The sequence below is a fragment of the Labrus mixtus genome, chromosome 6, assembly GCF_963584025.1.
Source record: "Labrus mixtus chromosome 6, fLabMix1.1, whole genome shotgun sequence".
Classification (NCBI taxonomy): Eukaryota; Metazoa; Chordata; class Actinopteri; order Labriformes; family Labridae; genus Labrus; species Labrus mixtus.
Genome location: NC_083617.1, coordinates 14,552,714 through 14,571,690, shown reverse-complemented (window position 1 = coordinate 14,571,690; position 18,977 = coordinate 14,552,714). Strand labels below are relative to the sequence as shown.

Sequence of the window (18,977 nt, the reverse complement as noted above, 5' to 3'; positions counted from 1 at the left end):
ACTTATCCTCCTCTAGGCTTTTTTATGGTCTCCAGTAACACATGAGTACTTCACAGAGTCTTCAGAGGAGTGGAGCTGATTTATATGCTGTTGTAAAGTTCATTAAGAAAAGTATAAAAACCCTCGACTCCTATTCTTTGTCTTTATTGTTAAATATATATATTAATCAGTTATGCTAGAGACTTAATTCAGTTGAGACTATTTTCAAAGGAAACAGGTCAGCCACTAGAGGGAGACAAATGCACATCAACGATAGAGTGACAATCATCACTGGGGTTGGTTACAGTTGACAGTATATTGGGTTATTCAAGTTATAATGCTTATTTCAAATTCAAGATATAACGCCTGTCACAATGCTAGAAAATTCAAAACCAAGGAAGAAAAGCAAAGTAAATTCAAGATGTGTTCAAACAAATCCAGTGTTTGTATCCGTTTATTGTACATTTTCTTGCAAATGTCAGATTTATTATGACTGAATCTTGAAGGAGTCCGGTATGCTATTTTCTTACACAGGTATTGTGCGTTGTCATGGATCCATCAACTTTCATTTATCATAAAAGACACTCAAAGTTTATCACTAACTGCTTTAAGGAAAATCATACAGACCTACTGTATTATCAAAAGAAACAACATTAGAATAAGAAAGTAACATTTGGCGGCTGTGGCTCAGTTAGTAGAGTCGTCATCTCTCAACCGGAAGGTTGAGGGTTCGATCGTTGAGCAACATGTCCAATATGTCCTTGGGCAAGACATTTAATGATTGCTCCCGCTGCTTCGGTGGCGGTGTATGAATGGATTAGTACTTACTCTTTGATGTACGTCGCTTTGGATAAAAGCGTCTGCTAAGTGAATTGTAACATTGTAATATTTTGGGGGCGGCAGTAGCTCAGTCTGTAGGGACTTGGGTTGGAAACAGGAGGGAGGGCACCAAACCCCCTCCCCACCATCAGCCCAGGAGCGCCCCGCTGTGGGCAGCTCCGTCACTCTGACATCTCTCTATTAGTGCATGTCCATAGGATCCTGTTTGTGCCGTGTGTGTATATTTCAGCCTATGTGTGTGTTGCATGACTTACAGAGTGTAAAAACTGAAATTTCCCCTTGCAGGGATCAATAAAAGTAAATCTTAATCTTAATTTGATTGTAAACAAAGAAAATAAAACATCCATACTGTGTTTTGAGTTTGACAGGAACTCAGAAGTATTGGTATGTTTGGAGATGCTCTGTCTTGAACTACTGTTGTCTGGGGACAAAACTGAGCTTATTGGCTTTGATGGCTGAAACTTCCAGTCAAACTCCAAAGGAATCTAAAGGAAGAAAAGTCAGTTTTATCAGAGAGACAACTTTAAATGACAGTCTGAATGCACATGTGAATAAACTCTTACCATGGTGTCTTTGCATGTTTCCAAAGAGTAACTCTGCAGGAGACGGACAAGAACCAACTTCAGAGTGAGGATGGCATAACGCATCCCGACGCAATTACGAGGACCGAGCCCAACCGGCATGAATGCATATGGGTTCACTTCCTCACCGCTGTCTTTACTGAACCTGCAAACACACACAAACAGAGAGGCTCGAAAGATCGTGACAAATGACCCTCAGGGGACAAAAACAAAGTGTACTGTTCCAGACTGTACCACACAGTATCAAAGAAGAGCAACTTGAATACTTGATCCAGGAGAGACAGACGACCTCCTGCTCATGTCCTCTTGACTTTTTTGGTCTGCTTTGATCAGTAGCTTTTACAAATAATAGATGAAAGCTTTGAAAATATATTTCTGTTATTCTTTGAGTCAGTATACAAACTTGTTGCCATTATCCCATTGTGTCTCTTCTCTAAGATTTATTTGGCTTTTTCTGCCTTTGATGGAGAGATAGGACAGTGGATAGAATCAGAAATCAGGGAGAGAGAGTGGGGAATGACATGCAGGAAAGGAGCCGCAGGCTGGATTTGAACCCGGGCTGCCCGCTTGGAAGACTACAGCCTCCATACATGGGGTGCGCACACTAACTACTGCGCCACCAGCGCCCCCCATTGTGTCTCTTTTAACACAGTTTTAATTTGTTCATTAATGTGAAGAAGGGCAGCTTATCACAGGGGTTCCCAAACTTTGCCAGAGGCGTGCCAGAGACTTGGGACCCCCACTATCCTGGAAGGTGTCTAATGCACATAATGTAGTGCAGACTCTGGTAACAAAAAAAGAATAAAACAGCCTAAAAACCATGACTTCATTTTAAATAGGCCTGGTGATTATTGTAAGAAAAGCTAGAGGCAGAATACAAGTGATTCTCATGTATAGACTGAAGCACTGAGTGGAATTCATAGTCACACAGGTGTGTTCATCTTTAAAGAGCAGCAGACACCTATATTGTTGCTGTCATGTGCAAACTTACATTTTAAATGTTTTTTTTACACATTTACTTTAGTTTCATTATACTTGATGACATGGTTTATTTGATATTGAACTACTTTTGTAAACATGTTTAAAATAATGGGTAAATGTGCAACTTTCAAATGAGTTTAAACTCTTAATATTGTTTTTGGTAGGCATCTAGCGTCCTCCCTCTGGGTGTCTCGGCTTATCATACACTTACCTCTCTGGTCTGAACTTCTCAGGTGAACTCCAAAATCGTGGGTGCATGTGTACAATGTTCAGAGGAATCGCAACAATGGTTCCTTCAGGGATGTTGAGGCCGTGGACCTGGACAGGTGTTTTACACATCCTATTAAGCCGTGGTACATTAGTAAACAAGCGCATTGACTCATTAATAACATGGTCCAGGTACTCTAGATTGGTCAGATCATCATATGATATGGGAGCCAGAAGGTGAAAAAGGAGGAGTACAGACTAAAGTACAATGCACTGATTAACAGATGGGTCAAGGTCCTCTCTGATTGATTGCAGTAATAAAAGGATACAGTAGGTCAGAAAGGGTGACCAGGTGAATGCATAAAGAATATTATTTTATTTTTGGATTATTTTTTACATTTTTAATGCAGTTTAGAATTGCAACTGCTCACAACATCAAGCTGACAGACTGGGTTTGTTTCTCTTCTATTCTCTGACTTCTTAACGACATACAGTGTTTTACTTGTGAATGTATAGGGACAATACTCTCCTAATGGAATCACATTTCCTCAAAGTAAATCAATCTAAGCTCAATTTTGTTTTTCCATTACATGGTAATTGAACATGTAACAGCAACCTACTCAATTATTAGACAAACCATTTATTGGAAACTTGTTGGACAGAAAAACTTTGTGAAATCACAGTGATGCAGGTATTGTGCATTGGCATGGATCCATCAACTTTAATTTATTAAAGAAACATGGAATAAGAAAGTTACATTTGATAGTAAACAAAGAAAAACTATCCATACTGTGTTTTGAGTTTAACAGGAACTCAGAAGTATTGGTATGTTTGGAGATGCTCTGTCTTGAACTACTGTTGTCTGGGGACAAAACTGAGCTTTATTGGCTTTAATGGCTGAAACTTCCAGTCAAACTCCAAAGGAATCTAAAGGAAGAAAGTAAGTTATATAAGAGAGATAAAAAGACAACGTTAAATGACAGTCTGAATGCACATGTGAATAAACTCTTACCATGGTGTCTTTGCATGTTTCCAAAGAGTAACTCTGCAGGAGACGGACAATAACCAACTTCATAGTGAGGATGGCGTAACGCATCCCGACGCAATTACGAGGACCGAGCCCAAACGGCATGAATGCATATGGGTTCACTTCCTCACCGCTGTCTTTACTGAACCTGCAAACACACACACAAACAGAGAGGCTCGAAAGATCATGAAGTCACCACTGAGAGATCCAGAGAGATTCATGTTTAAACAAGTGTGTGACAGAAAAGAAACATCATACACAAAAGTTCTTAATATCTTATTTCAAATAAGATCTAAACAACTTATAATACTAAGTTTTCCACAACATTTATAGAACAAATGTGTTTTATTGTGATTACAGAGTAAAGGTGTTCAATAGGAGAATATACCAAAATGTGAACACTTAAATTCAGAGTGAAATAAAAAAAATGTTTAGCATTAAGTTTCCAAATAAGAACGAAAGGTAAGTGATTTTTGAAAGAATGTTCAAAACTTGAATACTTTTACAAAAGTGTAGTCCTGGCTTTCTATTTTGTTACATTTTAGAATTAACCATTATCCCAATTTGTCTCTTTTAACACTGTTTAAAGGAGTTCATTAATGTGAAGAATGACAGCTTATCATACACTTACCTCTCTGGTCTGAACTTCTCAGGTGAAGTCCAAAATCGTGGGTCCATGTGTAGAATGTTCACAGGAATCCCAATAAGGGTTCCTTCAGGGATGTTGAGGCCGTGGACCTGGACAGCTTTTTTACACATCCTCTCAAGCCGTGGTGCAGTAGGAATCAATCGCATTGACTCATTAATAACATGGTCCAGGTACTCTAGATTGGTCAGATCCTCGTAAGATATGGGAGCCTGGAGGGACAAAGTATAAGGAGCCATCAAACAAACATTGTTTGAGCTATTTATAAATTGGCAATGAATCACATGACCATGACGTTACATCTTTTGGTAAGTTGGTATCAATTTCTTCCTGCAAGGTCTGCATGGCATCAGGGTTGATGGCCAGGTTGTAAAGGATGTAACTGAGAGTGGCACTGGTGGTTTCATAGCCACCAAAGATGAAGATGAAAGCCTGGGAAAGTATCTCGTGTTCGGTCAAACCTATAAAACAAAATACAGCAAAATGTTAGCAAACATCAACAGCTAGAAAACTATGTTCCAAAGCCATTCTGACATTTAATTTTTCTTCAAACAGAAACAGTGCATTTGCTCTTAAGGTAAAATACAGATGTATAAAGCCAGAGCTGAATTAGCTAAAGCAGCGGTTCTAGCCTAAAGACTGACAACCAAATCCCTCATGAAAATCGTGACCCAAATTTCGGATCTTTTTTTCAACCAATCAGATTTATTGAATGGAAAATAGTGCAGTTTGGACCTCAGATGGTACGAAACATGACAGAATAAAGACAAGGAACAAAACCAGCATGTTTCATAGACTTTTTAGGGCTTTCATACTTTCAGAAAACTCCTGAAAAACTGTATGTGTGAACGCAAACAGCTTGGACTTCACCCGGAGTTTCTCCTGACAGACCCCTAATATTTTTTCCGCAGCAAGTCAGAGTGAGCTGATGTCAGAACACCACAGGATATTCTCCGGAGAATTCACCTCTAGCCAACGGGAGGGGGGGAAGTGACATTTATATACTGTGACTGCTGCACGGTGCATAGAGTGTATACACGCGACCACTACGATTTCCATGCAAGTAATTAAACTGCTGCATTATGTTTTCTGTTCTCCAGTATGTTCTTCTGCACTCTTCTGCTGATGTTGTGATTCTGTTTGATTACACATAGCATTGATATAAAGGCAAATATTCTCATTCTTGCATGTATAGTGGACTCTGTTGTTTCGTCTGCTACTTCCACGTTGTTTTTTTATGTCACTTTTTACCTCGGGAGACCCCCTGCACCCCCTCCTGTCAATACCAACGTCAAGGCAGTCCTCTTATATGGATCTGAGACATGGAGAGTGACCAACAAACTCCAACAGGTGCCTAAGACACATCAGATGGCCTGACAGGATAACTTACAACAATCTGTGGGAGAGAACAGACCAGAAGCCTATTAGCCAGGATGTGCTGAAGAGAAAGTGGGTGTGGATTGGACACACTTTATGAAAAGCAACAGTCAACATCACAAGGCAGGCACTGGACTGGAATCCACAGGGGAAAGGAAAGTGGGGAGGCCAAGACAGACTTGGAGAAGATCAGTCGAGAGTGAAGCCAAGAAAACCGGACAAACATGGGCCCAGCTGAAGAAAACTGCTCAAAAACCGAATCCGTTGGAGGGGTGTGGTTGCTGCCCTATGCTCCACTTAGGAGTCTAAAGAAACAAGAAGAAGCAGTCCTCCTGAAAGTGCACAATGTGAAAACGGCTTTTAACACTTTTTTTTCCAGTCAATTGACCCACTGAAAATGGCTCCGAGATCCCTTTTTGGGTCCCGACCCACCAGTTGAGAACCACTGTGTTAAAGGATATGTTTCAAATCAGATAATAACCTAAAGCACAGATATACTGTATTCAATTTAATATGATATAAAACAGAGAAAAACAGCAATATCTTGAATTTGAGGATTAAAAACCGATAGTTTTTGACCCTTTTGCGACAAACAAAGCGACCTTGATGATTTATAGTACTTCAGATAAGTTGCCAAAACATTTTCTGCCAATGGAAAATCAATTTACCATTTCAGCTCCAAAGATCAGCAGATACATTTAAAGTTGTAAAGACATACCTTTACTTGGCTGCTCTTGTTCATTTTTTGTCTCTGAATCTGGAATCTCGTTTTGAATCATCACCTGCAGGAAGTCTGCTTGGAGCTAGAGCAGCACAGAAAACGTTCAACATTAAATAAAAATTACAACGAAAACACATTGACACTAAATGTATAAGGTCATATTAATTAAAATACGGAAAAGAAGGTCAAACATATCCATATCAAAATCAGCAAGACTGATGGTTCCTCAGTGTAGCGTAACATCCAGACATCAATAAAGGTGTGGAGGCCCATTCAATGCTACTTGCAGTGCTAAGCTTTATGATAAAACCAATAACAAAATTGCCAAAAACGGCAGTTCCTCAAATGGCCATTTGAGGCTTGCTCCGAAAGCAAGTCAGTCACAGTTAACCCCCATGTTAATAAGCCCAACTTTAATAAGCACATTTCCAAAAATGTCAAGAAATCCCTATAATTCTCTGCAATTTTTTCTTAACACATTATGGAAGACTTACTGATTTTTCAGACTGATGCTGGTGTTTCAATTTCTTGATGATGTTGTAGAAATAATCAACACTGGGTCTGGGCATAAAGTCAATATCTAGGAGTTTCAACAGACGGGCACCAAAGGGAAATACCACTGAAAAAAGACCACAGGGTTGTTAAACAAACTTATCATCATAGTGGTGCCAAGATGCTCAAATAATCAAATTGTCTCTGAAATACATACTTAATACAAATAATGGCCAAAATGTAAAGTTCATAATCTTTTTGAGATGAACAACAAGTGGGTCATCTGGATTGTTTATGGAGTCTGCCTCAACACCGAAAGACACACTGGTAATAACGTCCAAACTGTAAGGTGCCATGAATCTAGAAAAGAAAAATAGAGAGAGAGTGTTCTTTTAGGACATGTCATGGATTAAATGCTACCACGTTCAATGTCTCGCTGACAAACACCTTAATATTAAACTTGTATACAACACATAAGCCAAAATTTCAGATTTTCAGGTTATGTTATATGCTGATGACACTGCCATATCCTGCATATGTATACTGAAGAACTGGACTGTCAGTTTCAACACAGCTGTCATTTTGGTAATTGGAAAAACCAACATTAAGAACTCAAGGCAACAACTCAATATTTAACGAACACTTTGTCAATTTCTTGTCATTCAAGGGTTCAGTCCTCAATAAAAATAATGAGTTAAAACAAGAACAATAGTCTGCATTTTGAGCAGTTTTTGGAAGTAAAACATGCTAGCCTCAAAGAGAGATTCCAGTCTGAAATTTAAACGAGACTTTTAGGATAGGTTTTATCTTGTATTGTACAGTCTCTATGGTCTAGCTAAGTGTGTATATCTGTTGTTACTCTTCATAGTTATTCTGTAGTTTGTCTTTTTTACAGCTTCTTGTGTATTTATGGTTGAGCTTCATGCATATTTAAGCTTTTAATAGGGAGGGGAATTGCAAATTAGCTTTGGCTATACACGCTGTCATTTGTGTTATGTCTCCAATTGTACATGTCCATACACAAATTAAAATGAAATAATAAATAATGATTAACATACTGTTTAATGTTGACTGGCTCATCCAAATTGTTTTTTCCAAGTTTTTCAACAAGTCGGTCTGCATAACGAGCAACGATGTGAAAAACCTTTGAAACAGAAGAGTTGTGTAACACTGACAATGAACTTAACATATCAATGAGTCATAGACATGGGACTAGGTCATAAAACAGAGATAGCAGAAGTTGTTAGATATGAGACTAACCTGTTTCAGTCTTCCACTGGTGAAGCATGGTGATAAAGAGCTCCGAATTCTTTTCCACCTTTCGTCTTTGACAGTTGTTACTGCATCATCTAAAGGTCCTGCCACTGTATTGTCCTGTGAAAATCTTTGGAGTTTAATACACTGAATGATGCATCATTTCTCTTTCTCAGACCTGAAATTGTCTGCTCAGTGCTGAATCATCAAACTCTGCATGAACTGAACTTTCTTTGCTCTTCCAGCTAGTTTTAAAATACATGATGAACCCCCTTTTTTAGGCTCTACATACACTAGATAAGATATAGCAGGTTCAATAAAAGCCTAATTTCCTACATGGTAACACAGTCATAATGATGGTTTAAATTGTTTGTATAAATAGTGATTCATTGGACAAAAGAAAACAAATATTTGAATTGTATATAAGGACATTATTTTACATTTAATTGTATTTATAGGCCCAGGTGGTTTTCAGCATGACCAGTGCAGGCACATGTTTAATAAAGCCACTGATTGGTTTTACTTCTCGATTACGTGCGTTCTCTTAAGTCACTTTAGGAACAGTGAAGAATGGCAGTTTGGTTTACAAATTGTACAAAAAGAGAATTTTCTCACCCTGCGGTTGGTAAAAGTTGAGTAGCACTCCTTGACCAACACAGTTTTTATGATCTCAGGGTCTGACACTACTAACGTCGGTGTACGTCCATCATACAATCTGAAAAAAAAAAAGAATAAACAAGATTTATTTTTAAACATCTAGGCAAGCTGAAATCCGTAATTAAATGTGTACTAAAAATAAACAACTAGTCTAATTTTAAGATCACTGAAAAAAATAAAGCCTGTAGCCTAAATACTTCAAACTCAAGCACTTCTTTTCACGGAGATACAGGAACTATCGAGGTATTGCAACATAAGTCCTACACTTCGAGCTATTTGTTTCATAGGCTCCTCTTTACCACCCCTTATACTGAGTCTGTTTTCATTAATTCATTTAAATAACCAATGAACCAAAGAGAATACATTTGGAAAGTTATTATCTTAACTTTCTACTTTGAAAAAGGTTGCAGGTGTACATTATCTTGTAAAATGTATAGTCAGTAGGAATCTACACCATCGTGACTATAAGAGATTTTAAATGATATAAAGAGGGTAGAGAAAGGTAAAAGGACAGAGGGCTGCTTGACTTGTGATTGTATTGATATGCAGCACACACACCGAGTAGCGTAGTCAGAACAACTTTATTGACACTTCCTTGAGTATCCTAACATCCAGAACAGGATGCACATACTGGGTACCATACCTCTTATCTTGTCATGGTGGTCATGACCTCACGAGATCAGAGTTTTTCTCCCAACACCGATATCACTTGAAGATCTAACTCTAAACCTTTAAATACTAAATTACAACTCACCCCCACACGTCCCCGTATTTGGTTTGGCACTCACGATCAAAAGCAACAAGACCCTGCAAGAAATGTCATAAAATGTGTTGAAAGTTGTTAAAGGTTACGATATGTAGGGTGAATTAGCCAACTGTGGGACACTGCCTAATGTGGGACACCTAAGCTCGAGTGGGTGTAGGTCAATAAAACTGAGGGTTAACACAAGTTGTGATGTCATGTGATCAAAATAACACGACTTCTCAAATGTCCAATCATAGATTAGAATGATACAAGCTTAAAAAATGAAGTACACAGCATGAAGACCACCCAAAGGTCAGGGACATACTGCTCAGACAAACTTAATGTTAAGGATATACATTTCTTATAAATAAAACAATCCTACTTTTTTTATCTGGATGTTTTTATAATATGCTTGTTCATCAAAAAATATTATATTATGTTTTAAATAAATTCTATAATTGTTATTTTAAATTAAAATTTCCTTTGTCCCACTTTAGGAAACATGTTTCCTAAAGTGGGACAGTATGATTTGATGTTTTTTGCATTCAAATATGCCTGTTATGATTGTAGGCGTTTCCTGTTTAGTGGAAATAGCATCAGGTTGGGTTATGTTTCAATTTAATTTGTCCCATCGGTCCAGTCCTTACATATCCACGAACTTTAGTTAGTCTTCCTACCTTTCTCAAGTTATGCATTGTTCCAATAAAAGGCATTGGTCTTGGTCCGGGTATTCCCATTTTTTTGAAGAACTTAAATGGCCAAATGCCATACCTGTGATAAAATGAAACATTTTTACTTGTTACGATTTACCGCCAGCGTCAAAAAAACGAAATTGTCAACAACACAAGTTGACAGTTATTACTCACAGCATTAGTAGGGTAAAAAACACTGCCAGCAAAGTCCAAGTGGTTGGTGAAAACAAAGTCAAGAAAAAGAGAAACATTTTGCCTGTCAGTGTCAGCCGAGGGAAGGGAGAGATGGATCCGCGAACTAGGTCACATGAAAACTGAAGAAGTGTATCGGTAAACAACAAGAAAATGTCAAAGGGAGGAGCTCAAAGAGAGTCCAGGAAATGAACAGTGGTTATGTAATAGGCCACAGAAAGGACCAGTGGCTGCTGTTTATGTAGACCAGAGTTGACAATACTTACAGTCAAGCACCGAGGACCCAAACTTGACTTTACCAGACCATTACAGCATTTTTAAGTTATTTTGGCTATTGAATGCATCAAGTCAAGAGCAAAATGTTTGAAAAATAATTGAAACAGCTTTTCACGTTTTAAAAATGTCTCCAGAAGTCCGTGTTTATTCCTTAATGGATAGTGATAGGCTACAGCTAATAAAGTCAGAAATGACTTAGACTTAGACTTTCTTTATTGTCATTCAAACTTGTACTTTACGGTGCAAATAAGAACGACATTTCGTTGCATTTGGTTCGTTGTAGTGCAGGATAAAAACAGCAGCAAGTATTTACATAGAAACATAAGGTGCAGATATAAATAGATATAAAAACAAAAGCTATGTATAAAATTACTATACAGATAAATATATTACACGTTTGTGATGTATGTTATATTGCATTTTACAGTCCAGTGAGGTAGTCCTGTGTGGGGGTTTGAGGGGGAATGGAGGGATTCTTTTTTTGTGTTCAAAAGTCTTGAAATGAAAAGAAATGGCAGAAAGAGTGGGATAAAGGGGGGAAAAAGGGCAGGCAAAACTACAGTATTCAAAGGAAAGTATGTGAAATGAGGGAAATCAACAGAAGGAAAAGGAAGAGGACATCATGTCAAGAAGTTTTGATCAGCATATGCTACAGGTCTGCACAGTTAAAGTAGACTAATAAATACATGTGCAACGGGGAGATGTAATCATTGAGATCTTCAGGAAACAGTGAAACTTGTATTTGTGAGTTGCTCCAGGTATAGACAAGAGACAGTTTCTGCAACAGTCACCTTAAAATGATGTCAAATAATATAGTGGGGATAGAAGCGGTATTCACATTTAGGTTTTAGGTGTCTGACCCACACTCCAGTCCAGAGGGGGCGGTAATGCATACTCTATATCTTAAATAGATATAAGGAAGGGGAGGAACAAGTATGATCCTTCCCCGACACCGTAGATAATAAGGAAACACTGACTTCACCGCTTCATCCCACATTGCCCAAGTCTTTAAACAGTGTTTTTACTGCTTGTTTTCGGAAAGTGAATCATATTTGCCAGTGATAGAAAGCGGGGTAAGGTACACATACGATGCATTTAAATGTTTGTCTTGTTCGAGTATCAAATAATACTAAATTCAAGCTGCCCTTGTCCGTGACGTTAGGCTGCAGCTCGGCTCACCTTGTTATGTCAGCTAACAGAGATTAGCACACAATGTCACATCTTTGGGTCATTTTTTAAGTTCTCATGTCACTGGTCCGCATTTATGTTAATGAGTTCGTGTATTGAGACAATTATCTTAGAATTAACCCACACCTTTTCTTAAAGTTGAGCTAAGGTCATCTTGGTGTTCACGTTTTAGGGCAATTGAACGCGTCACAGCCATACGTCACAGCCATACGTCACAGCAAGCTGCTCAACCTTTTGTTGCTTTACTTAAATGGAAACTGTGTTGAACGCTTGGATGATTGTTTAGCTTGAAAGGGTAAAGGGCTGATTAAACATCAGTCAGACATCGAGAAACTGAATTATTTATTAAGAATTGTGTTTTTAACCCCCTGGTGAACATAATCCAATAATCATCCTCCTTTATGGTCTCCAATAAAGGAGCCAGATATCCCTAGACTGAAAGTGTGATTTTGTTTTAAAGCTTCTTCTTTCATAGCTGTAAACAAAGTTCATTAAGAGTGATATGGTTGACTCTTAATATTCACAGTCTATGGTTGACTCTTAATATTTACAGTCTATGGTTGACTCTTAATATTTACATATTCACAGTCTATGGTTGACTCTTAATATTCACAGTCTATGGTTGACTCTTAATATTTACAGTCTATGGTTGACTCTTAATATTTACATATTCACAGTCTATGGTTGACTCTTAATATTCACAGTCTATGGTTGACTCTTAATATTTACAGTCTATGGTTGACTCTTAATATTTACAGTCTATGGTTGACTCTTAATATTTACATATTCACAGTCTATGGTTGACTCTTAATATTCACAGTCTATGGTTGACTCTTAATATTTACAGTCTATGGTTGACTCTTAATATTTACATATTCACAGTCTATGGTTGACTCTTAATATTTACATATTCACAGTCTATGGTTGACTCTTAATATTCACAGTCTATGGTTGACTCTTAATATTTACAGTCTATGGTTGACTCTTAATATTTACATATTCACAGTCTATGGTTGACTCTTAATATTCACAGTCTATGGTTGACTCTTAATATTTACATATTTACAGTCTATGGTTGACTCTTAATATTTACATATTCACAGTCTATGGTTGACTCTTAATATTTACATATTTACAGTCTATGGTTGACTCTTAATATTTACAGTCTATGGTTACTCTTAATATTTACATATTTACAGTCTATGGTTGACTCTTAATATTCACAGTCTATGGTTGACTCTTAATATTTACATATTTACAGTCTATGGTTGACTCTTAATATTTACAGTCTATGGTTGACTCTTAATATTCACAGTCTATGGTTGACTCTTAATATTTACAGTCTATGGTTGACTCTTAATATTCACAGTCTATGGTTGACTCTTAATATTTACAGTCTATGGTTGACTCTTAATATTTACATATTTACAGTCTATGGTTGACTCTTAATATTCACAGTCTATGGTTGACTCTTAATATTTACATATTTACAGTCTATGGTTGACTCTTAATATTTACAGTCTATGGTTGACTCTTAATATTCACAGTCTATGGTTGACTCTTAATATTTACATATTCACAGTCTATGGTTGACTCTTAATATTTACAGTCTATGGTTGACTCTTAATATTCACAGTCTATGGTTGACTCTTAATATTCACAGTCTATGGTTGACTCTTAATATTTACATATTCACAGTCTATGGTTGACTCTTAATATTTACAGTCTATGGTTGACTCTTAATATTCACAGTCTATGGTTGACTCTTAATATTTACAGCCTATGGTTGACTCTTAATATTTACAGTCTATGGTTGACTCTTAATATTTACATATTTACAGTCTATGGTTGACTCTTAATATTTACAGTCTATGGTTGACTCTTAATATTCACAGTCTATGGTTGACTCTTAATATTTACATATTTACAGTCTATGGTTGACTCTTAATATTTACAGTCTATGGTTGACTCTTAATATTTACAGTCTATGGTTGATTCTTAATATTTACAGTCTATGGTTGACTCTTAATATTTACAGTCTATGGTTGACTCTTAATATTTACATATTTACAGTCTATGGTTGATTCTTAATATTTACAGTCTATGGTTGGCCTATAGACAAACAACTTTTTTTTTTAAAGTCACAAGAAAACACAATCTATCAAATAGGCTTACATTTGACCAAACTGCTGTAAATAACGTTTACGGTTTTGACATTTTGCACATTAACCCATGTGACCCTGGGGGGGGGGGGGGGGGGTGGTTGATGTCATTGTCATGCACTGCTGTAAAATCTTCACAATCCTTGAGTCATCAGTGTTGATAAAGGTCAACAATTTCTCAAGGCTCAGGAAGTAGAGACTCATGTGACTGAGATGTTTTCAGTTATTTTCTTCTTCTTATTCATTTCAGTCTATTTATTATACTCTACTAGCATGTAACGTATTTTAACTTATGTATGCTATCTCACCTGCGTTAATGTGACTTCCAAAACAGAGAAGGAGTATAGACTTATATGACACACTGATTAACAGATGGGTCCAATTCCTCTCTATTGATCGCAGTATTAAAGGGAAACACAATAGTCACGTAAGCGTGGCTAAGTGAATGCGAAGAGATCATGATTTTATGTTAATCTTTGGTATCACGTGTGATTTTAATTGTATTATTCTAATGTTGTTTGGAATGGCACCTGCTATCCTCACATCATCAAGCTGACAGACTGGGTTTCTGTGTCTTTCATTGCATGGCTTTCCACAGACAGAGTAGCTACAAGGTGCAAAAAGTGTCCAGCTAGGGGGGTCCAGGAGAAATTGTATGTCTGTTAAAGCCCAACAAGGGATGGCTTCTGGCAAATTCCAATGCCACTGACTACTATTTTATCATATACACTAATATTTATAAAATCTATATATTTTTTCAGTGAGCTTAACCAATTCTTAACAGTTAGTGAATTATTGCAAAGGAGAATGGTTGGGCTGGTAAAAGTTTCTAGATGGGCAACGTTGGCTGTAAGTATCATATCAGGTTTTATCACTTATCAGGTTTCCAGTACATGGGGCTAGGAGTCTTTGGGTGTCTCACAATTCGATTTCAATTCTTGGGGTCACGATTCATTTCAGAAACAATTTTTCGGTTCAAAACGATTCTGGATTCATTGATCCATGGATTCAAAGTCTATTTTTGAATTAGTACATTCTTCAGGATCTACTCCAGTCATATGAGACTCGCTGAATTTCTTGCTGCTCCATTTGGCGTTTAACTGAGTTAAAGCACTTAGCAGGTAGTGACTGATTAGCAAAAAAAAAAAAAAAAAAGATTTTTGGAAGTTGTGAATCGATTTAAAATCTCAGAAGATAAGAATCTCGATTTTTACATAGAACATTTTTTTTTATCACCTCTAATGGTTCATATAAACATAGTGAGGCACAGGTAATAGGAGGAGGGGTCTCTGGGTGCTCCTCCAAGAAATTTTGAGCAACCAACACTTAATTCCTGCTTTCCGGTGAATATTTATGTTCAGTTATTCTGTTAGTTTTCACATGGTAATTTTAAAACTGAGCAGTTTAATATACGACACAAAACTCATAAAAGGGGGAGCAGCTTGTGAGTCAACTTTTTTAAAATCAGAATCAACAATAGAAAAAAGTAAGCCAGCGCATTGTGACGTTATTTATTTTGATTTATTTTACATTTTGCTCATTTTAAAGACATGAAGGTTTCTTAAAGATCCATCAACACAGGTGTTTTCTACTGTAATTGACTGATGGGATCTCTTCTCAGAGCTGTGGTCATCTGTGGGCATCTTTATTCTTTTTCTGCTTGATATTACAACTCACAGACCTTTTTTGTAACTGGGCTTTCTTTTCAGAAATAATCTTCCACGATGTTCCTCACCCTAGCGTTGTTGAAGAAAGGCATCCCCGGAAAGCAGTGGATCGGGAAGTACAGACGCCCGCGACCAATCACATGGCAGATGAAACGCAACATGCTGAAGCATCTGGAGCGCGAGGCTGAGAATGAATACTGGATCAGCCGGCCGTACATGACCCCGGAGCAGGAGTACTGCCACGCAGCGGAGCGCAGAGCCCAGAACTGGCTAAAAATTAAGGAGACCAAGTTTGCAAATTTCCCCGAACACAAGAGCTTGACAGACCACCTGAGTCATCTCAACATCACAAAGACGTGGTCAAGTTAATGTGAGCAGAGATGTGCAAAGACTGTCTTTAGAATGAGATATTGTGTGAATTTGTGATGTTTCATTATGTTTAAAAGTGTGAAGAAGGACAATGACAAGTTGTCAACAAAGTCAAGAATAGATCACTTTTACTCCATAAAACAAATCTGTGAAGTGTTTGTTATCAGTCTATAAACACTGCAACAGGACTGTAACTGCTCCACACTGAGTGCTGCTTATTTGGATAAAAACGGCTTAAAAATGTTTTATGATCCATGGGCTCTTATTTTACAATCATTAACAAAATACACTTTCAAGTGTAACCCAGAAACCCACGCTCCCCATTACTTTAGAAAATCTCTAATTATATGAACTGCTAAAGATTATTCCAGGAAGAAAATGGTGGAATTATAAATCTGTCCAGGGAGTTTTGGGCAAAGTTATGTCATTTTCATAGATTTGGGAGGGGGGGATATTTTCTCTGTGAAACACCAGCATGCAATCTAGTGTTTTAACATACTGTGTATCAAACGGTAGAGCATAACTGTATTGGAAGCTGAAGTGTTTAATCCTTAATAACTTTGAGGTTAAGAAAACCAGGAAGGACAACATTAGAATACATTTCATTAACATCTTCTCACTTGGTTCATTTTGTCTAATGTGTAACCGTAGAGGGGAGTCATGTGTTTTTGTTAAGTAAAAGATTTGTGCTTATCGCTTACATTATGCAACCTCTTAGTCAGTTGCTAGTTTATTGAGATTATGGAACTCTGGAGACGGAAAAAGGAAATTTTTCGGACTTTGACCCTCAAATGCTATATACTGTTATCAATGACATCAGATAACATGTATTGCCTGTTTCATAACCCTTATCATTCAGATACTAATAAATATCTGGCAAGCGGTCGTTAAAATCCTCTCCTTATAAGGACTTATCAGGCATGGTAATTAAAAACCTGGAAAGCACTTACACCATAAAATACAAAGCAAACACTGAGGCAGCAATCCTCATCTTCTAAATATATATATATATTTTTTTTTATATTGTAGACACTTTGACCCCTCCCTATCAAGGGTTAATCAGCTTCTAGAAACATAAACATTTCATCATTTAGTATTATGACTGAAAGTGCAGGGGGACATTTAGATTTTATTTATGAATGGCATTAGTAAACTTTTGTAACATCTATGAATTTTATTATAACATCTTAAACATAAGCCTCACCTGTTGCATTAATATTTGTATCTGTTTTTAATTGGTTGAGCAAAAGGCAGCAATATTCAGCTAGCACTTCCCTGCAGCTCACAGAGACCTGCTGGTTACCATGGTAGCCATCCAGTCTGATTTACACCTGCGTAACTGGTTAACCCAACGAGAAACAGTGGTCCACACTGACCATCATGCTGACTGTCTTTGTAGTGTGATGGAAATGTGGGCACCAGAGGCTTTATTTAAGGCCCGTCTTAGTGTGGGCACTGCATGGCCCAAAGCTAATTGAACAGGATTAGGATGGAAAAAAATCCACATGGCTCAGATTTTCAGCTCCTACGGGGCCCTCACTTTTTGAACCTGACTAAGCGTTTAATCCACACAAAACCAACTAACCAGACCACTTCAAGGTCAACTGCAGGAACCATTCTTAACTAATCAAATAAATTAGAATACCATTTTCCCATTTTCAGCCTGATACATAACCAAAATAACTTCTGAAATTAAAGAGGACCTTGTCTTCAACAACAAAGAGACTCATATGTAAACAATATTTACATCACAAAGTGTTATTTGCTATCTCAAATTAAAATCATATTTTTGAAGTAGCTTTGAAGATTAATGGTCCTGACTAATTTGTTTTATCAAATTTCAGATATCATCTTTATATCACAATTTGTGAGCAGCACTGCTGTATTGGAGCAAAGGCGTTGTAGTATCTACTAGATTTGTGGTGGGTCCCCATCAATGAGATGACAAACTGAGAATGAAAGAATAAAACACAAATACTACACTCCTTGTCTATCCTTGAGAAATATTGGACAATTCCACCTGTGTGAGGCCTGCACTTTGTAAATGAAGCCAGGGGAAATTGCTAACATTTCCTATCCTATCACAGGCCAGAAAGGTTGGAAATCTCAGGCTTATTCTTTTTAGATGCCTTTAATAGGCTTAGCTCATGTGATGTATTTTGTAAAACTGTAGAGACAATATAAACCTGTAAAATAAATGTAACGGTGCAGATGTATGAAAAGTCAACAACTCTAGAGAAGTAGCAAACCTCAACATTGTAAACTAAATACAGTAGTCAGAGCTGCCTATAAGTTTTGAAGAATAGGGAAGGCCACAGAATATCATCACGGCTGTGGCACAAGGAGGGATGTATAAAATCTCCTGAAGGAAGAATGTTTGGCAGAAGGAGGCAGGACAGGGCCAGAAGATAATCACAGCTGTGCTGATAATCAGCAGCATTACAACCTCCAGTTTGCTTGTACAGCTGTTCCCCATTTTCACTTAATCTTGCCAATTGTGAACATTTCTTCACATCACCAGCCACTCTGTATTTTTGTTGATGTAGATTGTTCTACATGTATTCGTGGAAGAGTAAAAGTAGGAACTGACATTTGCTTTGGTGGCCTGTGCAGGTAGCATCAGGCACCTACTGTCAGCTTGATCAAACAAAGGCTGTCTGCTGTTACATTTAAGCCTACTGGTATTCAGAAGCCCGAGGTCCTCGAGATAAACAGAAAACTTTTTTTTATATTCAAGGTTTTGATTTCTGTGTTCTCTTGAAACTAGTTCATTTAGTCAATGAAATAAAAAACAGTGATCTGATGGCAATGATAAATTGTTAAGGTATGATAATATAATAAAAGTCAGGTTATGGGCATAGCTCGCCTGCTAAGCACCATTGGGACAAACTTCAATACCGTCAGGCTAAATCCAAATGTTCCAA

General features: G+C 37.4%; 3 protein-coding genes across 4 annotated transcripts; 1 reads left to right on the top strand and 2 right to left on the bottom strand.

The window, feature by feature from the left end:
* Nucleotides 1-417: 417 nt before the first annotated feature.
* Nucleotides 418-3,279, bottom strand: LOC132975552 (cytochrome P450 3A19-like). The gene is made up of 3 exons (XM_061040185.1): nt 2,593-3,279; nt 1,383-1,545; nt 418-1,304 (listed from the first exon to the last, which is right to left on the bottom strand). Exons 1-3 carry the CDS (start codon nt 2,754-2,756, stop codon nt 1,050-1,052), a joined length of 582 nt encoding a protein of 193 aa, XP_060896168.1. The 5' UTR covers nt 2,757-3,279; the 3' UTR covers nt 418-1,049.
* LOC132975546 (cytochrome P450 3A30-like) lies at nt 3,228-10,533 on the bottom strand. The gene is made up of 13 exons (XM_061040179.1): nt 10,374-10,533; nt 10,185-10,278; nt 9,517-9,569; nt 8,721-8,820; nt 8,112-8,225; nt 7,910-7,995; nt 7,069-7,211; nt 6,854-6,978; nt 6,357-6,441; nt 4,562-4,722; nt 4,247-4,473; nt 3,601-3,763; nt 3,228-3,515 (listed from the first exon to the last, which is right to left on the bottom strand). Exons 1-13 carry the CDS (start codon nt 10,448-10,450, stop codon nt 3,441-3,443), a joined length of 1,503 nt encoding a protein of 500 aa, XP_060896162.1. The 5' UTR covers nt 10,451-10,533; the 3' UTR covers nt 3,228-3,440.
* Nucleotides 10,534-11,586: 1,053 nt separating this feature from the next.
* Nucleotides 11,587-16,296, top strand: LOC132975544 (large ribosomal subunit protein mL63-like). Of its 2 annotated transcripts, none has more exons than XM_061040176.1 (2): nt 11,587-11,740; nt 15,727-16,296. In XM_061040176.1, exon 2 carries the CDS (start codon nt 15,742-15,744, stop codon nt 16,051-16,053), a length of 312 nt encoding a protein of 103 aa, XP_060896159.1. In that variant the 5' UTR covers nt 11,587-11,740; nt 15,727-15,741; the 3' UTR covers nt 16,054-16,296. The 2 variants fall into 2 exon arrangements, with proteins under 2 accessions (XP_060896159.1, XP_060896160.1); XM_061040177.1 differs by lacking the exon at nt 11,587-11,740 and adding an exon at nt 14,267-14,866.
* Nucleotides 16,297-18,977: the final 2,681 nt, after the last annotated feature.

Coding starts and splice junctions, on each gene's coding strand:
- LOC132975552 (XM_061040185.1), bottom strand. CDS start 2,756: ATGCGCTTGTTTACTAATGTACCACGGCTTAATAGGATGTGTAAAACA. Junction 1,546..2,592: donor GAGAAGTTCAGACCAGAGAG/GTAAGTGTATGA, acceptor GTGTGTTTGCAG/GTTCAGTAAAGACAGCGGTG. Junction 1,305..1,382: donor AAACATGCAAAGACACCATG/GTAAGAGTTTAT, acceptor TTCTTCCTTTAG/ATTCCTTTGGAGTTTGACTG.
- LOC132975546 (XM_061040179.1), bottom strand. CDS start 10,450: ATGTTTCTCTTTTTCTTGACTTTGTTTTCACCAACCACTTGGACTTTG. Junction 8,226..8,720: donor CAACTTTTACCAACCGCAGG/GTGAGAAAATTC, acceptor AGATTTTCACAG/GACAATACAGTGGCAGGACC. Junction 3,516..3,600: donor AAACATGCAAAGACACCATG/GTAAGAGTTTAT, acceptor TTCTTCCTTTAG/ATTCCTTTGGAGTTTGACTG.
- LOC132975544 (XM_061040176.1), top strand. CDS start 15,742: ATGTTCCTCACCCTAGCGTTGTTGAAGAAAGGCATCCCCGGAAAGCAG.